The sequence below is a fragment of the Eschrichtius robustus genome, chromosome 20 (genome assembly GCF_028021215.1).
Source record: "Eschrichtius robustus isolate mEscRob2 chromosome 20, mEscRob2.pri, whole genome shotgun sequence".
Classification (NCBI taxonomy): domain Eukaryota; kingdom Metazoa; phylum Chordata; class Mammalia; order Artiodactyla; family Eschrichtiidae; genus Eschrichtius; species Eschrichtius robustus.
In genome coordinates, this window is record NC_090843.1 from 52,171,020 (window position 1) to 52,196,074 (window position 25,055).

A 25,055-nucleotide genomic window follows, 5' to 3' on the forward strand; every position below is an offset into this window, starting at 1 on the left:
TACAAAACAAAAACAGACTCACATAGAGAACAGACTTGTGGTTGCCAAGGGGGAGGGGAGAGGGGGAGGGATGGACTGGGAGTTCAGGGTTAGTAGATGCAAACTATTACATTTAGAATGGACAAAGAGCAACGTCCTACTGTATAGCATAGGGAACTATATCCAATCTCCTGCGATAAACCATAATGGAAAAGAATATTAAAAAAGAATGTATATATACATATAACTGAGTCACTTTGCTGTATGGCAGAAATCAGCACAACATTGTAAATCAACTATACTTCAATAAAAAAATAAAATGAAAAAAAGAAAGCCAAAAAATAAAAAGAACCACTTATGGGAATGTTGATCCTATGTTTAATTTCTGCACATATCTTTCCTATTTCCTTCTACTTTCTTCAGGTTTTTTTGTACTTCTGATTTCTTGAAATAGATGGTAAACTCAATTTTTAGCCTTCCTTACATTCTAATAAACTTTTAACTCTATAAAATCTAAGTACTATTTTATCTGTATCTCATTTTGATATGTATTTTTATTATTGTTCAGGTTAAATTTCATTTTAATTAGTTATTAGTTATCATTTTTTAGTTTTTTTTAAAAAATTAATTAATTTATTTATTTTTGCTGTGTTGGGTCTTCGTTTCTGTGCGAGGGCTTTCTCCAGTTGTGGTGAGCCGGGGCCACTCTTCATCGCGGTGCACGGGCCTCACTGTTGCGGCCTCTCTTGTTGCAGAGCACAGGCTCCAGACGTGCAGGCTCAGTAGTTGTGGCTCACGGACCCAGTTGCTCCGCGGCATGTGGGATCTTCCCAGACCAGGGCTCAAACCCGTGTCCCCTGCATTGGCAGGCAGATTCTCAACCACTGCACCACCAGGGAAGCCCTTTTCTTTAGTTTTTATAGCTTTATTAGTTATCTTTTAATTTTTGGTTTCTAACTTGATTGCATTGTGGTTTGAGTGTGGCCTGCATGGTAACAATCCATTGAAATTTGTTGAGATTGACTCTATTGCCCAGCATCTGCTCAATTTTTGCAGAAGTTCCATGTGTGCTCAAAACAGAATTAGTAAGGACTTCTCTCGTGGTCCAGTGGTTAAGACTCTGTGCTTCCACTGCAGGGCGGCATGGGTTCAATCCCTGGTCCGGGGATGAATGAGAGATCCCACATGCCATGTGGCATGGCCAAAAAAATAAAAAAAAAGAATTAGCAGTTGTTAGATGCGGTAGGATGCTAGATGTCTATTGTATCAAACTTATTAAATGCTTAAATCTTCACCTGATTTTTTTGGTTGCTTGATCAATAATTGAGAAGTGTTAAAATCTTCCATTATGATATTGGGTTATTTGTTTTTCCATGTAGCCATCAGTTTCTGTTTTATATATTTTGAGGTTATTAGGTGAATACTAATTTAGAATCCTTCAATTTTTCTGGAGAATCAAGTGAGCATATAATTATGTACTGATTCTATCCTTAGTAATGCTTTTTGTTTTAAAGCCTATTTCCAGAGCCACTGTGCTGTACAATTCCAGGGAGGCTGTGAAAAACATATCCCAGAATTAGTCTGAGTGGCCATAATTTTACTGGTTATTAAGATAGCTATACCAAATTTATTTTGGTTAGTACCTGCCTGATATATCTCTTCTATCCTTTTTTATCCTAGGTACTGATATCTCTTATAATCAACTTATGGCTGAATTTCTTTTAAAAATCCCATGTGACAATGTCTTTTTTCTGAAACATTTAACCCACTTATAGACATTGTAATTATCGACACATTTAGATTTCTATCTTATTGGGATATGGTATTTGTCCTGTGTTTTCTTTTCTTTCCCCCATCTTGTTTTATTTTAAAGTTAATCAATATACTTATCTTCTTCCTCAATGACATGAGGACTTCAGAGTATGTTTATTTTATTCCAATCATCTCCCTTATTATCTATTTTCATGTATTTTGGTTTTATCTTTTTTGAACCCTGTAAGACTGACTACCCACAGTCACTTCTTGTTTAGATGGTGCACGTGTTTATCACTTTGATTCTACATTCTTTTGTTGAATTTCAGACCTTCTATATTAGATCACTATTGTTCTGCTTGGGCAACAGTTTTTGACTGAAAATGTCTTATTTCACCCTTGTTTCCCCCCTCCCCACCCTTGTTCTTGAAAGACAGTTTCACTCAGTATAGAATTCTAGGTTCATGGTTAATTTCTAATTGTACTTTGAAGGTACCTTTCACTGTCTGCTGTCATACATAGTTGCTGATGAGAAGTTAGCTGTCAATCTAACTGTCTTTTCTTTGGAGGCAATCTGTATTTTCTTCCTGGATGCTTTTAAGATCTGTTCTGGGGTTTCATCATGATATGTCTAGAAATGGATTTATCCTGCTTGGAACAGGATTATTAGAATATTGTAAACACTGATTAATGCTTGAGCCTTTAACTAATGTTATCTTGGAAAGTGCTATGACAAACTATATTCCATGCTAGAACTGAGAAGGTTCTTGGAGAGCCCGAAAGGTAGGGACTCAGGCACTGATGGAAATGTTGATTAGGGTGCTGTATTTATTTGCTTTCAATGAAAGAAGGGCCCAGTCTTAGTAAAATACATACTCTTCAGCCCATTCTAAGGCTGGACCTAGCAGAGCCTTACTTCCCACCCTTGTAGAGACCCTGGATCTTGGTGAAAGAATGGTTAAGTGGCAGGGGCACAAGCCCTCCTAAATATGGTGCCTGGAAGCCCTCTGCAGAAGCCAGTGAAGATCAGCACAGGCTGGAAAGGATCATACATCCCATAGAGAAGCTAAAGCAGGGCAGCCCTGAACCATCTTGCTGTTTCTTCACTGTCAAGAACACAAGTCACCTGGTTGCTTTCCTTCGTAGCTAAACAAACACACACTTCTTAGATCAAATAAGCCAACATACTCTCATTTAGCAAAGTGTTTTATTCAAAAGCGTCTCAGCACCATCTAGTTGTCAGAAAGAATGGATGTCCCCTTTTTATGCCCACCCAACTCCCAAACCCAGAGGCAGAAGTTAAACCATTTGGCGAGAGCTCCCTCTAATGATTATAATTCAGATCACGATAAGGTTTTGGTTGTTCTCGCACCTACTTTCTCCAACCCTCTACTTAACCATGACTCAAGTAGAGCTGTGTTCCCCCACAGTTCAGAACAACAGGAAGGAATCATGTCAGTTTTGATCAACCTCCCAATCCTGGGCTATTAGAGGCACATGAAATTACCTTGAAAAATCCGAATTCAGTGACTGCCACCTAGGAGGGACAGTGTGACTGTCAGGCAGCATGCAGCTTTGAGAGCTCGAGTATCAGGGCGCCCTCCCCCCGCTCTACTCTAGGAACAAGGAGCACTAAGTCCGCTTTCTCTCCACACACCTCAACTGCTCATCCTCTCCTGCCTCATAAAACAGACACTGAACCAGACTGGTGAGACAGACTGAAGACAAACAATTACATCTGATTAAAATGCTAAGAGATCCTGAGCTGCTGGAGATGAGGAGAGTCGATAGTATGAGCTGATCTTTCCCTTTTTTTTCTTTAGAGAGTATTTTGTTTCAGCATAAAGCACACTTTCCCAAAGAGGTTCCTGGAGGAGAAATCCAAGAGTCTGACTGTGTCCCGTGGGAACACACAGTCATCTCTGTAACTCTGGCTTCAGTCCCTGGATCTGTCCTTTGCAGCTACTTCAGGTCCCACGGGAGGAGGAAAAGCTGGAGGCAACGTCACTCGGCCAAAGCACCCATGGGGTCCCAGGCTGGCAGGACAATGGGCTCCTGCTCCAGCACAGCCAGCACCCCTTCAGAGATGTGCTTCCTGTCTACCACCACTTCGTAGACGTATTCAGAGAACCACTCATCCGTCATGCACAGGTAGCCTGGAGGAAAGAAAAGAAGCCTCATGAGTCCGGAGGGTGAGGGGCAAACAGCAGAAGCCTTACTGGCACTCTAAGAAAGTCTCTTACAAAACTAACATTTGTACATGTTTTTCAGCTTTCCCATCTATAACCTCACTGAATCTGATTAAGTCTTATTAGCAACCCTGTGAAGCAGACAGGACAGGATGGCTATATTTTTACCAATTAGAAAACTGGGGCTCAGAGTAACTAAGTGATGTACCCAGGTCAGAAGTTCAGGGCTGGGCCTTGGACCTAAGGCTGCTACCAGATCCTGCTATTCCACTGCCCAGGCTGCCTTCCTGAAGGTGAGTCAATGACCCTAAAGGTAGGTGGAAATGTTTCTTGCTCATACAGCCATACATACATAGGGGGTTAATCTCTAGGGTGAGAAGGGCACGCATACCAGTTCGATTCTTACCCTACCCATCTTCTCAGCATCCGTGGCTGCTGTCTCTCCTTCCTCTCTACCATAAATTCCTACAACAATCAGCTAAGCCATTAGGGGAGTCCTGATGGGGCCTGATCATCATTCCCAGGTAGCCACTTATTTCCAGATGATACTGGGTGAGTCGCTGCTTTCTTAGGAGGAAATCTGTGGTGAGGATCAGGCAGAACTGAAGACGAGACAGTTGCTCAACGTATATTCCTCACAAAGGCCCTGGGATTTATGGATCTCTCCAGTGGCAGGACTGTAGAGGGGCTCAGCTGTACTAACACCCCAGGCTGAGAGCTTAGCTGAGAAAAAGTGTGGCGTCATCAGGTACCTATCCTAGACACCTGCCTCTTCCCCCCAGGGAGATTGTATCTCAGGCTCCACTAGGACAACACAAATTCCTCTTCAGGATCACACGGCCAACAAACTGAAACAGGGGGGAAAATGCTTCACCTGAGCCACTGCTAATACAAAGAGCAAAATTAAAGCAAGAGATGAAAGAGTGTGTATTTAAAACAAGGATGGGCCACGGAAAGAGCACAGAGGACAAAACTGTGTACCTACACAGGGGTACTGTGTGCACCTACACACGCAAGGACTCACAGGAACTAGCAATCTTCCTCTTCATCATCATCATCATCGTATCATATCTGGCACCTGCTGTATACTAGACACTTGAGCAATTTTTCTCTGAAAGTGTCTGTGCAAATCTAGGTCTATGCTATATCATTTCCCACTACACAGGACCAAGAGGAAGGGAGAGGAGGTAAGTATTTCTCCTAAGGTGATCTTCTAGTACGTTGGTTCTCAAAATTCCTGGCCCCAGGATCAAGACTGTACACTTAAAACCACTGAGGACCTTAACAAGTTGTTTATGTGGGTTATACTTACTGATATTTACCGTAGTAAAAATTAAAACAGAAAGTTAAAAATATTGGTGCATTTAAAAATAAGAATTAAGAAACGTGAATATTAGTAATATATTTTTAGGAAAAATAATTATATATTTCAAAACAAAATAAATTTTAGTTAGGAAAGTGGCATTACTTTACAATTCAGAAGATAGCTGAATTCTTGTACCTGCTTCTGTGTGCAATCTGTTGTTTTGGATGAAGTAGATGAAGCAAATCTGGCCTCACACAGATACGTTGTCGGAGAAGGAAGACCTTGTAGATGCCCTAAAAGGATCCCAGGGACCTGGCAGGGGTCCTCAGACCACACTCTGAGAACTGCTGCTCTAAAAGCAAGACTGATTTAAATAATTAAAAGGCATCATGATGGTTAAGTCTAATTTTGTAAGCTAAATGGTGTGACAGAGGACATTATTTAACTTGAAAACACAGCTGCTCTGGGGAGCTCATCTACGCCCAATTCTGCTCCTGCGGCAGCAGTCAGACAGCTCGTCCTGATGCGGCACCGCATGTTTACCCTCACCAGAAAATGTCCGGGCAAGTGTGTGAGGGCTCTCATCCCCTCACGATCCAGTGTTCCTTTCTCAACAGGAGATTGAGGGAAGAAGAACACAGACAAACGCTGTAGCCCGTGCCATTCCAAAGTCCCTGGCCCCTACCATCACCTACATTACTGCCACTAAGTTCTAGCAGCCAAAGCTTGGTCGGCCGAAGGGCCAACCAGTACCATTCCTTGCTGCAAGAAATGTAAGTAAGTGCTTCCTGAGAAAGTCAGCATCTGCCTTGTCTAAGAGTTCTCGTGGGCAGGAGACCAGGCTACTAAACGCTACACCATTTGAGACATTAGGCATCCTTCCCCTCACCCTAATGCACGCTGAATAAATCCTTAGAGGAGCTCGGGGCAGTGAGGCAGGTGAAGGATAGAGGCAGATTCGTGTAATAAAGTTCTGTATCCTTATGACAATACTATCATCACACAATCAAATGAGTCTTCAAAGAATGCCCAGAGAAAATGGACAATAAGTACATCTACACCATCTTGTTCCAAAAGCAGGAGATAAGAGTAAGTCCTTACAAATTAAAACTCCTATCAATTGCAATCCACCCTTTCAGTGTCCCTGCCAAGAGGGCCTGCCTTGATTAGTCTCTCTCTTCAGGATATGAGTTCTTTGGGGGCCCACAGAAACCGCACAGTCTAGGTGGCTGCCGAGTACCTGTGCCCTGCGTAGGTAATGAACTTGTGGCCGCTGTAACTGTTGATACTGCGTGTCTTGGAGTTTGAATGAGAAGATTAGGATCAGTGTGTCTAAAACCCAAGTGAGGGCTGTGCAGAGGAGCAGTAAGGCAGGATGAAAGAGGCCATTTTGATTTGAGGAGAGTTGCAGCTTCTAGCCCTTATGTACTCTGGCCATTAGAAACTGGTGTTCCTCAAAGGAAAAAGGAAAAAAGAAAAAAAAAGGAAAACAAAAAATCTGCTCCAAGGATCTCGAGGTTCAGGGAACAAGGCATTCAGGGAAACAGATAAATGGATAAAGAAAGTCAGCTTTAGGAACTAAATTAAATTTTGTTCAAACTTTAATGTCTTGTTTACATGCTATGAGGAAGAAATAAAATAAGTGAACAGTCCCTCAAAGACACTGGCAATGTGTCTGTATTTGTTAAGAGAAAGGGCAGTATCGGCCTGTAAGGGGAAAAAGTGTCTGTGGATACAGCTCTAGGCCGGTTAGGCCAAATTCACTCAGACACAGAAGAGTTTCGGATGGGTTCGTTTAAGGGAAAGAAGAACTTTACCCTAAGAAAACAGTTTTCTGAAATCCTGCTAAAGATCTAAGTTTTAAACCTCTCAAACTAAATTAAAGTGATAAATATATTATCGTTTACGAATTAGATATATTTTTTGCTTTGTTCTATGAAGTATTTCACCTCACTAACAAACTATTTGTGGTTAAAAAAATATATATATATATATATATATTTTTTTTTTGCTATTTTAAAAAAAGGTATGACAAAATCAAGTTATCAGCTCTGCTGTGATGGATCTGTCTGGCAGCACAGACCTAAGGAAGCCAGACGACTGAAGCCTCATTAAGTCACTGCCAATCTTTCACCTGATGCTGATAACTCAAGGCTGAAGAAAGGCTCCCAGAAAGGAAAGCAAAGGCTTTACTGACACTTGTCTTGTATTTCAAACTTCCTAATAAATAGTGAGAAACCACTTCACCCAACATTAATCAGTCATTTAAGATGAAGTTGCAAAGGCTACATAGTAACATGTATATAAAACATGGGTATAAAAACAAGTATATAAAAATGGCATATCCTATATAACTATGTTAAAAATTCAGATACACAGGGGGAGAAAACATGAAAAAAAAAAAAGCAAAATGATAATTTTATATCACTGGGTAGGTGATTTTCCCTTCAAAATTCTGAAATGTTATATTGCTTTTTGATTCCTTAAAGATTACCCATATAATTAATGCCCATTATAAAAAATTCTGGAAACACAGGAGGAGGAAGATGAGAAAAAAGAAGGAAGAGGGGCAGAAGGAAGAGGTGGATGGTAAGAAGATGAATATAAATTTTAAAACTGCCTACAACCCCACCACCTTGGGATAAGCCCTATTCAGATTTATCATCCTCTGATAAAAGTTTCTACATATACTCTGTACATTTAATAAAAATGAGACATCATCGTGCTCTATTACTAGAGTACCACACATGCTGTTTTCCAATATTGCTCTTTTCACATTGATAAAAAAAGACACCTATCTACATCTTAATTTTTAAGCTGAATTTGTATGAATAAAACCAAAATGTACTTAATCAATCCCCTACTGTTGGAATCTGGATTGTTTTTTTAGGCTTAGAAACAACACTGCTATAAACATTTTTGTAATTAAACCTTTGTGTACATCCTTAATTATCTATCTAATTTCCTGATATCCTCATCAATACTTGGTATATATAATTACAACTTTCTTTTTGGGTCCAATTTGAACTTTTGCCTGTGTGTGCTTGCTATTCACAGTTTTCTTTTATAAAGAGTCTGTTTCGGACCTCTGCCTAATTTTAACTGGTATGTTTGTCATTTTCACAGTGATCAGTAATAGTGCTCTCTATATTAATATATTATAATGATTGCAAACTTTTTTTTCCTATTATGCAATTTGCCTTCTAATTTAGTTGATGTGTTTTCTAGTATACTAAAATTTTTTTTATTTTATGAAGTCAAATTTATCAATCTTTTCCTTTATGACTTCTAACTTTTTTGTTATGCTTACAAACATTTTCCTGCTACTATATTAAAAAAATAAATAAATAAGAGAGAAAAGTAGGGTTAGTGGTAAGAAAACATAAGAAACACAATCTCAGTGAAAAATCCACCACTCAGTAAGGCCTCGGCACAGTCTAGTCCCCAGCTATGAACATACACAATTTTAACAGGTAAGTAAGTAGTGACAATCTGTCAACCACTTCTGTTGGTTACCCACTGTGTAAAGCATGCCTTACATTTGTACAGAGTATGCTGCAAATGTACAAAAAGACACAATCCCTATGGAATGGAATTTGGCAACCTAGAAAAAATTCAAATGCATTTACCCTCTTCACTAAGCAATGCCATTTCTGGAACTTCATCCTACAGACAAAACAGTACTTACATGCAGACAATACATGTTTATTCAGGCACAATAATAGTTAATATTTATTCAGCTCTTACTATTGTCAGGCACTGTTCTAATCATTGTATGATATTAACTCACTGCAATATAGTTTGTAATAGCAAAAGCCTGGAAATGACCCAAGTTCCATTAGTAAGGGAACTGGCTAAATAAAGTATGGTACATCCAGACAATGGAAGATAATGAAGCTGTACTGATGTGAAAACGTACTGACAGGCCTCAAAGACATGCTGTTAAGTGAAGTGAGAGCAAGATGCAGAGTGGGGCATAAGGTATGCTACCTTTGCTGCACTAAAATACACTGGAAGGATACAACAGAAATGGGACACTGAAAGAAGGGGAGGTGAAAGGAGTAGAGAGTGACAGAGATGGAAACAAGATTCCCCTTTATATACTTTTTTGTATTTTGATTTTGGAACAATGTAATTTTATTATTTATTAAAAGAATTATACCTTAGAAAGCAAAATAAAACAAAACACACACAGGGATCTGTAGGGAGCTTAGACTTCAAAATGCAATTTTACATCCACTATCCTTGTTTTGATTTTAATCCTCACAGCAACACTACGAGGCAGGCGGGGTTGGTATGAGCTGTTTAAAGTCACATAGCCAGTAAGTAAGTAAAGCCCAAACTCAAATCCAGGTCTTAACTTCAAATTCGGTCTTTTCCATGGGGCTCAGCTTCCGCACTCAGGGGGCAAAGAGAGTGGCAGGCAGTTATGACCTTGGTCAACAGGTAACTGCTTTATCTAGCTCCTCATCTAGGCACTGTCTAGAACCGGGTTCCTTCCGCTCACACACCCCACATCCAGAGCCATGAGCCCAGGTTTTGCAGGGTCCATTTATGAGGTATTTTGTATCTTTAAATCAAAGAGATGTCATGTGTTCTAAGTGCATTTATTTAGAAGGCTGGAGAACAGGATGGGCTGGACGTTTTTCAAAAAGAAACAAACCCACTACTTATGAGACAGATATCTGGACACTGATCTGAGGAGAAGCTTCTTTTTCCTCCAGAGTAAAACACAAACGTCTGGTCTGTGGTTCAGGTTCCTGAACCTTTTGCTGATAAGAGAAGGGATACTCTTACAGCTGGATATTACCTGTAGCCTCTTTCAGAAACAAAGGCTACAGAAGATTGTGTTTCCCTGGTAAGAAGGCAGAGTGGAAAATGTGGTTGGGAAAGAGGGTTGTTTTGGTTTGTGGGTTGCATTTTTTTAAAACCATCAAACCACAACAAAGTTCAGTCTGCAGAAGTGCACACTTCCTGAGGAAGTCCCTCTGCTAAGGAGTCCAGAAGAAGCCTGTCCACCTCTGGGCTGAGGAGAGAAGGCAGCACACCAACCAGTCTGATTTTTTTGTTTCCCTGGATGGTAAGCATGATCCGGGCAAGTCCAAGATCACACAAAATCCTGCCAGGATCTCTGATGTTGGACAGGAGGAGGAAACACAACTTTAGGTGTCATCCAAGGGTTTGTTTCCTCACCGAAACTCAATGACTTCTCTCTAACCGCAAACATCATTACTCCTATTTGTTTCAGGCAAAGCCTGCTTTCTGATCATTCCTCAAAAGCTCCACTGATGGCAGGCCACATTATTTCTTGGCCCCAGGCCTCGGACTGGCCTGAAGCATGCTTCACAGGTCAAGAGCTACACTTCTCAGCTCCCCTTTTCTTGGCCTTCCACTTCGCTTCCCAAAAGAGCCACAACCCTAACGTCTTTCCTAAAACTCTGCTCACCTTTTTTTTTTTTTTTTTAAATATTATCGTGTTGTTTTTTTTTTTAAAGACAGTGAATAGAGAGAAAGTCTTTATTTATTTATTTATGGCTGTGTTGGGTCTTCGTTTCTGTGCGAGGGCTTTCTCTATTTGTGGCAAGTGGGGGCCACTCTTCATCGCGGTGCGCGGGCCTCTCACTATCGCGGCCTCTCTTGTTGCGGAGCACAGGCTCCAGACGCGCAGGCTCAGTAATTGTGGCTCACGGGCCCAGTTGCTCCGCGGCATGTGGGATCTTCCCAGACCAGGGCTCGAACCCACGTCCCCTGCATTGGCAGGCAGATTCTCAACCACTGCGCCACCAGGGAAGCCCTCTGCTCACCTTTGAAGAATCACTAAGGAGCCTTCCCTGTTCCAATCACTCACCATCTCTCTTGTAGTTTACCCCCTTTATTATTTTGCACTTATAATTATAAAAGCAGTTTTTTTGGTTGTTTTTTTTTAAAGGGTCTTTAAAAAAAATATTTATTTATTTATTTATTTATTTTTGGTAAAGCAATTTGTTTTTATAATAAATTGCTCTTATAATAAATTGTGAACACCATACAGAACAAGATTTACAGCCTCAATGGTCCCAGCTCAATTCCTGGCCTCCCCACTCCCTGTACCTAGCATTTGAAAGAATCAAGTACAAAATGTTCCTGATGTGGCATTAATAGCACAGTTGGGCTTCTACCCTCACCCCTCCTAAAGTTTCCAAAACCTGCCTTAAAGTCCAATCCCGAAGCCTCTCCCACTGACTCATTTTCTGGCTGCCCTGCTGCAGCACTATTTACCACCAAGTTCTCCCTGACATCACCTAGTTCCATGACTTCTCCCTAACCCCTCACCCATTTCAATAACTTCAGCTTCAATGTCTTTCTATTGTCTCCCCACTGAGGGGGCTCTGCCCGGTTCCTCCACTTCTGCTGTCATCTGCCTTCCTGGAGAAATCATCCCTTCTCCTGCTTTTCTTGGTCTACTTATCCTATATCTTACAGTCTGAGGAGCACACCATGAATGCCACTTTTGTCCCATCACAGCCCTCTTCAAATCCCCTTCCATGTCCCAGGTGAATAAGTATAAATTCCTCTGAGGGTCAGAGACATTCGTTCCACCATGGTCTGCGCCCGGTTCCCTGCATCCCATCAATAAGTGTGAGGTGATGCTATTGCTAATGGGTTTTTCTGGGCACTAGGTTTATTCGCCTCCACTGCTTTCCTTCATGCAACTAAGCCCACATGACGAGTCATCCATCCAGTAAACTGGTATGTAGTCCAGGGGTCACACGAGGGTCTTGAATTCTTAGAGACCTGACGCTAGAACCATGGGCAAGTTAAGACAGCCCTCTCCCAGAAGGAAGGATTAAGGAGCCTTATGTTCTCGCTCTCCTGCTCTCACCTGTCTACAGATAACATTAACAACAGTAACGACAATAGCTAATATTTTCATGCACTTCTCATATGCCTGGCACAGTTCTCACAACAACCCTATGAGGTAGGTACAATTATTAACCCCATTTTACAGATCAGAAAACTAAGGCTTATAAAGGTTAAATACCATGACCAAGGCTACACAGCCAATAGGAGGGACTGCCAGGATGTGTTCCCAGGCATCTGGTGCCAGGTTCTGTGCTTAACCTCTATCCTCCTCAAAGCAACGCAAACACACCTGGGACACAATCTGGTGAAAATGACAGATCCTCTCTAGAGGAGAAAGCAAATACACACACACAAATCTATATTAAATGTGAAGAGATTTCTCCCTGAAACCAATGCCTGCTTGCAGGTTAGGAGGAGCCTCTGTTCCATAGTTTGTCCCCCTCTCACAAATGGTAGCCCTCTGCTAGTCACACACTTTGATAAGGAAGCAACGGTCAGTCTTCCTCTGTTCCACTCACATGAACTATTTTTTAGCTTGAGTCATGCAGGCTCATTGGTTAATGAAGATGGAGGATGAGGAGTCCCTCTGAAAGAACTCAGATACCCGAATTTGATAGTAGCAGTGCTTTTCCCAAGCCTGGAGAGACATGAAAACCCTGAGGTGACAAAACAAATTTGTATCTTGCTCTTTTACAGGAAATCAGAAGCATCCACTTTTAGCTCATATAATTTTCTCTTATTTCTGCAAGTTCAGCTCAATATTGTCTATAATTTATATTATCTGTGCTAGAAATCCACTAAATCTCAAACTGATCTGCAAGTAACTGGTTATCTTTCATAGGTAATATACATTTTCAGGGAAGCTGCCTGTGTCACATTAAGAAATCTGAATTCCAATTCTCTCTCTGACACTGTGCAACCTGAACAAGTCAAAACCTCTCAGCATGTTTTCATTTTTTCACATCAAACATGGGTGTTCAGGGCTTCCCTGGTGGCGCAGTGGTTGAGAGTCTGCCTGCTAATGCAGGGGACACGGGTTCGAGCCCTGGTCTGGGAGGATCCCACATGCCACGGAGCAGCTGGGCCCGTGAGCCACAATTACTGAGCCTGCGCGTCTGGAGCCTGTGCCCCGCAACGGGAGGGGCCGCGATAGTGAAAGGCCCGCGCACCGCGATGAAGAGCGGTCCCCGCACCGTGAAGAAGAGTGGCCCCCGCTTGCCGCAACTAGAGAAAGCCCTCGCACGAACCGAAGACCCAACACAGCCAAAAAAAAAATAAAAATAAATAAATAAATAAAGTAGCTAAATGCAAAAAGAAAAAAAAAAAAAAAAAACATGGGTGTTCATATCCTGAGTTACTCTACATGATGCCGTGGGGGAAAAAAATACAAATACATTAGCAAATGTTGAATTCTTATGAAGCAAGATGTTATGAACTCTATGTCCTGAGTACCTCTGACAGAAATATAGAATATTCATTGAACTTTTTAGAGTTATATAACAGTATACAGTTTGATGCCTATATATAAGCTATAGGACCTCATAAGGAAGTAGTCATTATCCGTTGTTACTGATAGAGAAATGTGAAACCATAAGGAGACAAATTACTGCCCAGGATCTATAATCAAGGAAGTAGTAACGGTCTCTCTTGGTTCCACCATATAACATTATATGAAGGATATGATGAATTTTGTGCCTAGCTTTGGACATACTGTTTCCAAAATCACATGGTGAGGCAATTTAAAGGCTATACTTTTGGTTTTTAGAAAGCAGCAGAAGTCCAGATGTAATGTGAATCAGCCACATAAATTTCTTTCCAGATTAATCTCTAACATGCCAAAGCCTCTTTAACTGAAATCATCAAGAGACTCCCCTTTATGAGGAAGTCTGGAAATTTTACTAAAATGAAATCAGGAACAGAAAGGCTTATTTGTAAGGAAAGATGAAGAATGCGAGTTAAAAACAACTTCAAAGTTGAAGTTGACAGGCACAAAAGCAATTTGAAAAATGAAAACTAATCTTGGTTCAAAATGAAAATGTAGAGAAACAAATTTTTAAAAGATAAAGATTTTCCTTCAATGACCATTGCAGAGTTAGAAAATAATATTCCTCCTAACCTTACTAAAAAGTTGTATTATTTAGCATATTAAGAAACTAGACTACAAGCATTAAGAACTATGTTATGATAATTCTACCTTCAGAGCTCTGATGTATCAGACTTTAGAACTGGAATATCATCTCATGACTAAGTGAACCAATCATAAAAAGAAGTTCCATGGTAAGACTGGTTCATTAGGGAGACCATCCAAGAGTTTAATTTACTGAGTATCAACACTTTTGTTATATGCATGGCAGAATGCTGATCACTATTGAAGCTGGGTTATGGGCACATGGGGACTTCTTAATACTATTCTGTTTATATATGCTTGAAATTGTCCATGATAAAAAGTTAAAAAAAAAACAGAAACAAAAACAAAGACCATGCTATAAAGCGGCATGGACAAAATAATCCTGGGAAATTTTTGGTGGTTACATACAGTTTTTCACTTGCCCAACTCACAATGTGCTAACTCTGGACACAAACCACTCACGAGCTGCTCCATCCTCCCCTCCTTATTCAGATTCCCAGACATAAACAGTGCTCCAAGAGCCCTTTCTCCTGACAGCAGACATTTACTCGTCTCCAGATACTTTATACAAGGTTTTATGTCCCCGTAGCCACTAGTTTCTGGTCACCAAGATCATAAATTGATCTGGTATGTCCATGAGTAGACTAGATGTTACTAGAACAGAGAAGCTTGGAGGAAGCACAGTTTAGTGGTTAAGAAAACAGGCTCTAATGTCAGACTGAATTATAATTCTGGCTCTACCACTTTTTAGTGAGATGACCTGTAGGTCACTTTGGCTTAAAGATTATGCTCTTCTCAGACGAATTTCTGACCAAGAGTAAGAAGCACCAAAGGTTATCACCCCTATTTTAAATTCTTAAACATTTTATAAACTACTTGATTCTAACAAGCCTATCAGCTTTTCAAAATGAAAGACAATGTAACAAGTCCCAAGGTCTGTTCCCTCATTCAACTATGAAATCCATTTCTAATATGATCCATAAACACACAGTGAAGTACTTCAAGAAGCAGGGGAGAAAAGAAAGCCACGTTGGTTGTACACCATCTTAGATATGTATCCAATTTTCAGTCCATCTGACTAAGAATACCAGAATTCTAGAATACCTCACCAATATGAAGTAACCCAATGGCTTCAATAAGATAAGAATTAATTTCTCCCTTTATGTGTCTCCCTTTATGTGTCTAATATTTGTCCCCTTTGGGAAACAGTCAGGTTATATGATTTAATTAGTAGTCTCATGACCAATGGGAAAGACCAAAGCCAGAACTGGGCAGAGGGAAAAGGCAGCCTGCCCAGGTATCTCTGCTCTGTTCACCTCCAGCTTGTAGTATTATCAACATTGCTTTTTGAGAAACCATCAATCTTAACAAGCAGAAACCCCATAGAGAACAGTAACAAACTGTTAACAATGTTATCTACAGAAACAAAATCCTAGCAATGCTGTTTAAGGTTGTCCTGTCTCCTGAAAGAGCACAAAAGAGGTTCTGTCTCACACATGGCAGCCAATGCCCGCCAGGATGACAGACGGGAGGGCCCTGCTGGGGTAAACACACATCGCCAGCATAATAGCACACTACGTATTCTCCTAAGGTCAGGCCAAGTGTGCCAATTAAATTAGATCATGTTTTCTTTCCTTCCTTCCTGTTAAGTCAGAAAGAACATTACCAAGAAACACATGAGAATAATTTATTTTGGCTTTGAATGAACTATTCGCTACCCCCACTCAGTTCAATTTATCTTTTGGCTCTCTACTGAAATGCTTTACTCTGTATAATCTCAGGCATTTCAGTTATTCGAGAACAACAAAAAAGTTAGTTTAGTCTTAACTAGACAGCTGCAGGTTTCGCTAGGAAGGATTATAGGCAGACCACAGGGATCAAGACCCCAGCTCTTGGGACGAAGTGAGAGAGTGGCATGGACATCTATACACTACCAAATGCAAAACAGCTAGCTAGTGGGAAGCAGCCGCATAGCACAGGGAGATCAGCTCAGGGCTTTGTGACCACCTAGAGGGGTGGGATAAGGAGGGTGGGAGGGAGACACAAGAGGGAGGAGATATGGGGATATATGTATATGTACAGCTGATTCACTTTGTTATAAAGCAGAAACTAACACACCATTGTAAAGCAATGATACTCCAATAAAGATGTTAAAAAAAAAAAAAAAAACCAAGAAGGGAGTATCACTGTCATTAAAGTAAATTTTAAGAAGTAAAATGGTGATATAATGCAAATGTAAAATAAACACGTGTTCAAGATTTTATTCAACTCACTACAAGAGTGAACCAGTAAGATAACACAATCAGTTCAAAGAGCCAAAGGACATTTGAAAATGTGTGTGTGTGATATAATTATGTGTGCTTTATAACATAAATTATAAAATTCATATAATTCTGTAAATAATTAAATGTTAGACTTCTGGGTTGGAAGCAAAACTGGTTAATGTGTTACAGTACAATAAGCTATAACCTTTGAACTTAACAAAAAAAAAAAGACCCCAGCTCTCTCAACATAATAATAGAATGAGTAAGTCAGCAGAAGCAAAACTTTTATTGAGTTAGGAGTAAAGAGGTACAGTTGAATGGAAAAAAATAAATTAGCAAAGTGGCCTAGAATCCTCTTTAAGAGTAGGTATTTAGGTTCAAAGTAAGAAAGACAATAACTCACACTACACAGAACACAGAGCTTTTGCCTGACTTTACAAGTGTTTATCCTCTCTTAAATGGGTATCACTACTATCTACAAACTCAGTGACTGTTATAGATAGAAAAATATCTCAGAAACAAGCCAAGGGGTCCAGGCTGGTCTAAACAAACCATAAATTTAGTCCTTTTCCTAGACACTAATCTTTACAATAAACAAACCATTTACAGGGACCAAATAAGACCAAAAATGAAACAGAAGCTACAGAGTTTCATCTGAAACAATAGCTTATGTTTTAAAATGTTACAAATACCAAATCCTTCCAATTCAAGACAAGCTTTTCCTTTGCATCCACTTCTTAACCACCATCAACTTAAGGGATATAACTGAATTCTGAGTTGTTTGTTTTTAACCTTTTTGCTAGTTTCCTTATACCCACCTCTACCTGATCCCAATGTTTTTGTGTCTTAAAATGAATTTATCTTATAAGAAATCACCAATTAAAAAATATGTTGCACTTTAATTCATAATAGTTAATTTAGCAAGTGCCCCATAATCACAGAACAATAACAGAAATCACAGATGGGGGACATGCAACTACCTGATGATGAGCAGATACGTACCAACAGCACTGATATTCGTTTACATATAATCACTGAGCTGCTGAGTTTCACAGCAGTTCCCAGGGATAGTTAGCCAAAATCCACCAATGATCATTTCATGGGGAGATGAAAAGACTTGGAATGACACATTAAATGGCCTCTAGGTGTTGGCCATCACCTACTACTAGCCTGTGCCACTCAACTGCAGCATACTCAAGTCTTGTCAAGGCTCTTCTAAGACAGTAGTTTTCAAATATAAACGACTGAAGCCCCATCTGCTCACTTCCAAACCTCCACCTTTTACCCTTGGAAATCTTAGAGCTCTAAAGAACTTAGCTGGAAAATCACTTAAACAAAGAGGGAAGCAACAGGTAAAGAGTTGCTGAGATCGCTATTTTCTTTTTCTTTTTTTTTCTTTCATTTCGTTTTACTTTTTTTAAAGAAAATTTCTGGCTGATTGCTGCTTGGGTGAGATAGCTGAAGTTTGATTCCAAGTGTCTGGGTAATCTCACTGGATTCCCTACCTATTTCCTTCCAGTCTTCTAACTAGTCTAGAGAGCTGCGGTTAATGTGTCCTTCCTAGCCAGAATCTACTGGCTAAAAGTAAGAAATATGGACTCTGGGAAACAGCTGCTACAAGATGTGACCAGCACATAACACACATGCAAATACATGCTGACATGCATAATATTCTCTGGTAGTTGCCACTTTTTGGTCTGAAACTCTAAAAATTAAAGCATAACAACACCTTAAAAGGCTTTTATCTACTAAATCTACTATGAAAAACAGTCTTAAGAAATATGGTCTCTAAGATTTGCAAGAATATACCCTAAACAGTTAATCAATGGTGATCGCTGGGTAGCAGGATTATTAGAGATTTTTTCCCCCTCTTTTGGCTTATCTGTAGTTTTTATTTTTCTACAATTCATATATTACCTGTGGTTTTTCTTTAAGCCTAATTACTATAATTTACTTATGACTTCTGCCTGCGTTTTGATTGTCAGAATAAAACCGTCTAAATGGTAACCATGGCATTCTTTTCCTCTTTAGACTTCACAACTTCTCATGAGTCTCCAATACATGCCTAAAGTTTCTTGCCAATCCCATTCTCCCACTAGAAAGCTTCTGATTTTCTAGAGAGTTAGTGCAGTAAACGAAAATGCACCAAACTCCATACACCAAGTGTCCTGGCAAAGGGCAAACTTCTTACAGGCCAAGTGATTCTGGTACAAAGAGGTCTACTAGGGTCAGCACGGTTTGGAACAAATGCCAGCACATACTGATCTCAGAGCCAACCAGGGAGTTCAGGCCTACCATGCTGGTCGTAGGGATCCTGGGGGCAAACTAGATCCTCAGATTTTTCTCCAGAATAGTCTAGCTAATAATCTAGCTAATGGGACCAATTACTGAAAAATAAAAATGATCCACACTAGGGCAGCTTTTTCTTCCCATTAGGAGGCAGAGAGTAGAGCAGACCTAGTCACTCTGAGTTCGTATTACCAGATTAAGCTTACCTTTGTGGCCGTGGTCCTCACCCCACGAATTTTCCACTCTCCATTTCACGAAAGCACCCTCCTGATCATCCTGCAAAAGAGTGGATGACAGTGTGTAGTCTGAAACTAGATCTGTCCTGATGAGGTGTCATGTAATTTCAGCTCTTATTCAGCCACTCAGAAGAAAGAGCCTTCGCTATACAGCAATGATATACATGACCAGGGCCGTATATCTTCCACTATAACCAAAGGGATACTCTAATAGAAGTGGAGTTTGAATCTCTTGGGGTGAAAATGCAATAAACCCAGCAAAGCGATAAATACTATTTTCTCCTTTACATTCTATTGTATACAGAAAATAAGCACATTAAAATGCCTCTTGGCTAAGAAAAACAAAATATTAAATTACTGAAAGCAGTGAACACCATCTGAAGCCAGAGACTCTTGCTTTTAATTAGTCAGCATTCATTGCAAAGGTACCCCACTGTATTTATTTTAGAAATGATTCTAAGACCTAGTCAAGAGTTTAAAAAAGAAAACAAACACATTCTCATCAATACAGCCTACTTTTCTTTCTTAGGGGAACCGAGTAATGACACTCTCCAATGTGTTCTTTTATTGATTCAGTTACACAAATATTGAATTTAATACAATAGAGATTGAATGGCAAACCAAACACTATTTTCACAAAACAAAACCCAGGCAGTTCCGTTCTCCTTCTGTCTTCATTAATAAAATAAGCTCAATTTTCATCTTCTTAAAGGGACAACGATACTCATCCTGATAACCTTCATTTATAGTCTTTCTTACAGTGACGCAGAGAGGGATATGAAGGCTGCACTTGGGAAAAGACTGTTCTCTCTCATGTTTACCCAGGGCATTAGCTGATGTCAAAACAACTTAAATCTCTGTAGCATGAGAAGAGAGCTGGCTCCTGAATTATCTCCTAATGATTTCATCTGTCAACTCCCACCTGCATAAAACTGCATGAGTCTCATCTACATGGGATTTGATTTTACTCCTGACAGTTTTCTTGAATCTCAGTAATATTCAGTCTCAGAAATAGCCAACAATCAAACCCACAAGTTTCAAACACCCTTATCTGTACTACCTACCCCTTAATCTTAGCCCCAGGTACCTTTAAAACCACATCAATAAACTATACATTCTGGGGCTAGCTTATTAAATGTTTTGGTTTTTTACTCCCTGCATTATAGTCCATCTTTACTTTCCTTTTAAATATAACTGTTAGAATCTATATCACCTAAAGTCATTTATTATAGTAAGTTTGAAAATGTCTCCTCTTCTTTCCTTTGCCAATGAATTTCTGCATGACCTAGATCAAGCCATGTCATCTACAAATATAGAATAATATCTGGACCTCCCTCAGAGGGATTCCAAGAAACCAGAAACAAGAAAGAATATCCCAGAATACTTACTAGCATTTATCTCTGCATTATCATTCAAATTCAGTGCAAACTAGTTTTGTAGTGGTCAAAAACTCAAAGTGGAAGGAAGAGAAAAATCTCAATATAAAATTCCAGTTATGATAGTATCGATTCTGCTTTATAATATTTACAGGTAATGTAGCTCCATTTCCCAGAGGGGAAAAAAAAAGCATATTAATAAACCATGCCAGTGAAAGAATGGAAGTTCCAGAGAAAACGACATGGAGTATGTATGACTTTTATTTCTGAAAAACAGGAATACTCTATAATAGAGATGGAAAATGATAAAACCCAAAACTCTCTTGGAAATTACAAGGTTTTTAGTTTGTTTTCCTTTTTAATAATCCTCTGAATAGTTTAAAAGTTTAACTTGAAGGAGCTTTAGTAATAAATCCACTGAATTTTACAATATAGGAGGTCTAAACATAAATATGAACAACTTAATATTTTATTCTAAGTATTTTAGTAGTATTTTATTCTAGTTTATTTACTATAGAATTTTATTTCATTACTTACAGTATTTTACGAGAAGTTCCTTCTAATATTTTGCTTCTAAGGTCAAGGTAGTTATTCTGTGACTTTCTTTCCAATTAGGCTAGGAAAAGAACACTTTTGCTTACAGTGGTAAAGAACTAAAGTATTCTGAAGTCTTCTCTTCTTTATGACCCCTGAGCACAGGAGTAAATATCTATTCTACAGCCTAGAAATAAGGAGGCTTATTTGTGAAATAAAACTGCAATTGTTGTTTCCAACACTGTGTCTTAGAAACAGTGATATTACTAGTCAGAGTATTTCATAGGAAATTCAACATACTTTTTACATTCAATTTCCTGAAGCTCTGCATAAATCCAGTAATGGGCATGGAGTCTACAAATTATTGTTATTGACATTTTACTGCAGAAGAATCTGAATGACAAATGAAAGGAAGGTGAGTCTGAACATAAGTCATCAAGATACGAACACTTTCAGGGCACATTTTAGTTCCTTATTAAACTGAAGTTATCCTCTCCCAAGTTCCCTTGCTGACCTCTTTTCACACCAAGAATTTCCAAAGTTACAGAAAAGCAGTTACTTCCTTACTCCCTGCTGACACAAATTCTGCTCCTCATGGAAAGTTTCTATTTTTATTACTTCTGAGCATCCAGCCAAACCCCAAGTGAGGCAGGTACAATGTCTTGCTAACTTTTAACAGAAATCATATACACTATGGAGAAGCTCTGCTGGATTAAATGGTCTGCAGGAGCATGTAGATCCATCTATGCAAACACTGGAGTGGGCACGCTGAGGGTCATACCTTTTCTGAGACAGCAGTGAAGGTCATGGCGTGGGTCATAAGTGACTCACCAAAAGTCAGCCTCTCAGCTTTATTCATGTTCTTCATGGAGACACCAAACACTAACTCATGGTCATAGCTGTAAAAGAGAACAATAGCACAGAATATAGAGAGTACAATCATGGGGGATAATTGGCTTCTGGGTGTAAAAGGATCATAGAAGAACCTGAAGGGGCTTTGCAGCTCCAGATATATCTGGGCTGTAGCTCTTTAGAGAACGTGGTACGTGCAAAATTTAGTCTCTCAATGGGATTCCATTCTCTCTGTGTCACGAGAGTACTCAGAAAAATACGAAGTTATTAAACATGAATTCCCCAAATCAAAAAGCTGACAAGATAAGCTTGCACTGTCATTTTGGCAAGAAAACTTAAAAGTTTCTGAAGTAATTTCTTTCAAAAATGGTCTCTTTTGAGCCGGCAGAAACACTCAGTTTCTGAATTCATTTAGACCACTGCTAACTGTGAAATTTAAATAAATAGTGTCAAAATATTGGAGAATATTTTCAAAGTTTAAAAAACTTCATGAATTCTTTTAGCAGATTTCCTTTCTCCTGTTGTTAACTGTCAAGATATTTACTCAATTTCCTACAAGCAATAATTACTTACAAGTAATGCTAAAGTGATATATTTTAAGTCAAGGAATTTGAATGATTCAGTTCACAAATGAATCTTCATTGTCATAAACAACCAGGAGGAATGCTTTAAAGTGTGTATGCATATTAGTCCTAGTTGTCATAAAGACAAAATACATAAGGTATCAAAGTAATAGAAGTAGTTAAGAAGGCTCAAATAGCAAACAAGAGATCTGGAAAACCTTTCATTATATCCCCAAACGCACTGAGCAGATTTACACAGTAATCAATTACTATTATTTTTATAACTTTCGTAATCCAACTTTCTTTTTTTTTTTGGCTGCGTTGGGTTTTCATTGCTGCGTGCAGGCTTTGTCTAGTTGTGGCGAGCTGGGGGCTACTCTTCATTGTGGTGCGCGGGCTTTTCATTGCAGTGGCTTCTCTTGTTGCGGAGCACGGGCTCTAGGCACGTGGGCTTCAGCAGTTGTGGTGCACGGGCTTAGCTGCTCTGTGGCATGTGGGATCTTCCCGGACCAGGGATCGAACCTGTGTACCTGGCATTGGCAGGCAGATTCTTAACCACTGTGCCACTAGGGAAGTCCCAGTAATCCAACTTTTAAGTTGCCTTTTTAAAAAAAAAAATTTATTTATTTATTTGGCTGCACCGGGTCTTAGTTGCGGCACACAGGATCTTCATTGCCGCATGCAGGATCTTTAGTTGCAGCATGTGGGATCTTTTAGTTGCATCATGTGAACTCTTAGCTGCAGCATGTGGGATCTAGTTCCCTGACCAGGGATTGAACCCGGGCCCCCTGCATTGGGAGCGTGGAGTCTTAGCCACTGGACCACCCATGGAAGTCCCTTAAGTTGTCTTTTAAAAAGTAATTATCGTACAAAAAAAAAGACAAGAAGTATGTGGTATCTTTGATAAATACTTGGTATCAAATACTTGGCATCACATTGATTATATCTTTTACAATACTACTTTGAGTGTTACATTGTTTTTTTTTTTTTTAAATCAAAAAAAATTTTTTTTAAGTGTCTTTCTCATGTAGGATGACTTTTTAGGAACGTCCAACAATTTCAACTCAGATATGAAGTATGATCTTGACTTCCCAGGTTAGAGCATATAAATATGTGGAGTTTCTGCTACGAATCCTCAAATTCTACAAAATAGAAAGAAAGAGACCCACCCTCAGGCCAGCCTTAATCTCTGAGTGAACCTGAGCTGAGTCACTTCGTACCAAGAGTGCACTCCAACAGTCACAACCCACAAATGATTTTCTATTTTAAATTTCTTGCACTCACACATTCATGTCACTGAGGCCCAACTTGCCATTGAAGTGCTTTCCAACATCACAGCCAAACCATACAGCCTAGAAATAGAGGGAAGAAGATGAAAGAAGTCAACATAAGTTCTTCCTATTACACCAAAGAAGTGGGAAGAAAAGGTTTTAACCCCTATGCAGAAGACAAAGAAACAATACCAACCTCTCCATCTTTGATGGAGGCAGCAACCACCTTTTTCAGTAAGTCAATGGGCTGGTTGTTATATAGAGTTTTCCTCCCTCCAACCATGTTGCTTAAGTAGTCCACCGTGTAAAGTCTGCTGTACTTATGGTGGGGCCGAGGGTCATTCACTAAACAAATCTATTGAGATCAAGAACATGTTGATTAGAACATAAAACCAGGAGTGTCAAGCAAGATACAGACCTCTCCTTTAAGTTCATATATTTGTATCAAGCTTAGCACCTCTGCCTACAAGAACAAGCATTACACATTGTTAAATAGCTGAGAAACAAAAGGTGGCCAAGGTCATGTGAGAGAGGCCCCTGTATATCCTAATTAGTATAAGGGACACATTTGGGAGTTGCATCAACCTGTTTTTCCTACTGGCGGGAATCACCCCAAAACTAATTCTGCAGAATTGTGTGCACTGAGTATGGCAAGATGGCGATTCACGAGTCCATCACTACAAGACCTCTGCTCTCAAGTTACCAGAAAGGCTCAACATCTGGCAGTACCACAACTGAGTTGGGACTCCATCATAAAAAACGCCATGTGCTTTTAAGATGGTCAAGATGCCAATGAAGAAGGGGCGCTAGTCATCTTGCTAGGCAGGTGGAGAAGCCCTGAAGTGAGCAGGAAAAACTAGGATGGGACACTGCTCCCTTCCGCAAGAGAGTCCCAAGAGGGGCCCACAGTAGAGTGATGCTCTGAACCCATGGTTAAGAAACACCCAATATACTTTCATTGTCTTCGCACCTGAGAATGACTCAGGGCCCAAATCAGGGGAGCATATGGGAATTAAACTGACTGCTGGCCCATAGTTAGAAAAGTCTCTGAAGAGGAGCGCTGGGGATCCTAATATGACCAACTGAATTGGTACATAAAATACCTCAGAGGAAGGAGGAAAAATTTTGTTTAGTGTCTAGTTTGATGAGCATGCATGGTAACCCAGGAATCGTGTATTCTTTCTTGTAGTCAACAGGCATTTGAAAGTAAACAGCCAGTGGCTGCCAGTGCCAGTCTCCAACCTTATCTTCCATATTGAAGAGTGGCTTGACATGTTCCTTGTAAAACTTCAAGGGTGTTATGGGGCCAATCTTCTGATAGTTTTTATCTTTGTCTCGATACTCCCAGGTAAACGTCTCTGGTGGATTACCCAAACAGATACACACCACTCTGAAAATCTGGAAAAAAGGAGGACAGATAAGCGATGGCTAGGGGGAAGCAGTATTTTTTACCTCTTCATTTTCTTCTAGCTT

At 39.8% G+C, this 25,055-nt stretch overlaps 1 protein-coding gene across 2 annotated transcripts in view; it reads right to left on the minus strand.

The window, feature by feature from the left end:
• Positions 1-2,919: 2,919 nt before the first annotated feature.
• BLMH (bleomycin hydrolase) overlaps positions 2,920-25,055 on the minus strand; it is a 42,141-nt gene continuing 20,005 nt past the window's right edge. For both annotated transcript variants that reach the window (XM_068531123.1, XM_068531122.1), the window contains exons 7-12: positions 24,825-24,980; positions 23,779-23,937; positions 23,596-23,663; positions 21,678-21,795; positions 18,957-19,026; positions 2,920-3,887 (exon numbers count right to left, since the gene is read on the minus strand). In XM_068531123.1, coding sequence (XP_068387224.1) covers positions 3,736-3,887; positions 18,957-19,026; positions 21,678-21,795; positions 23,596-23,663; positions 23,779-23,937; positions 24,825-24,980 — 723 coding nt within the window. In that variant the 3' untranslated portion in view covers positions 2,920-3,735. The remainder of the gene's footprint in view (positions 3,888-18,956; positions 19,027-21,677; positions 21,796-23,595; positions 23,664-23,778; positions 23,938-24,824; positions 24,981-25,055) is intronic.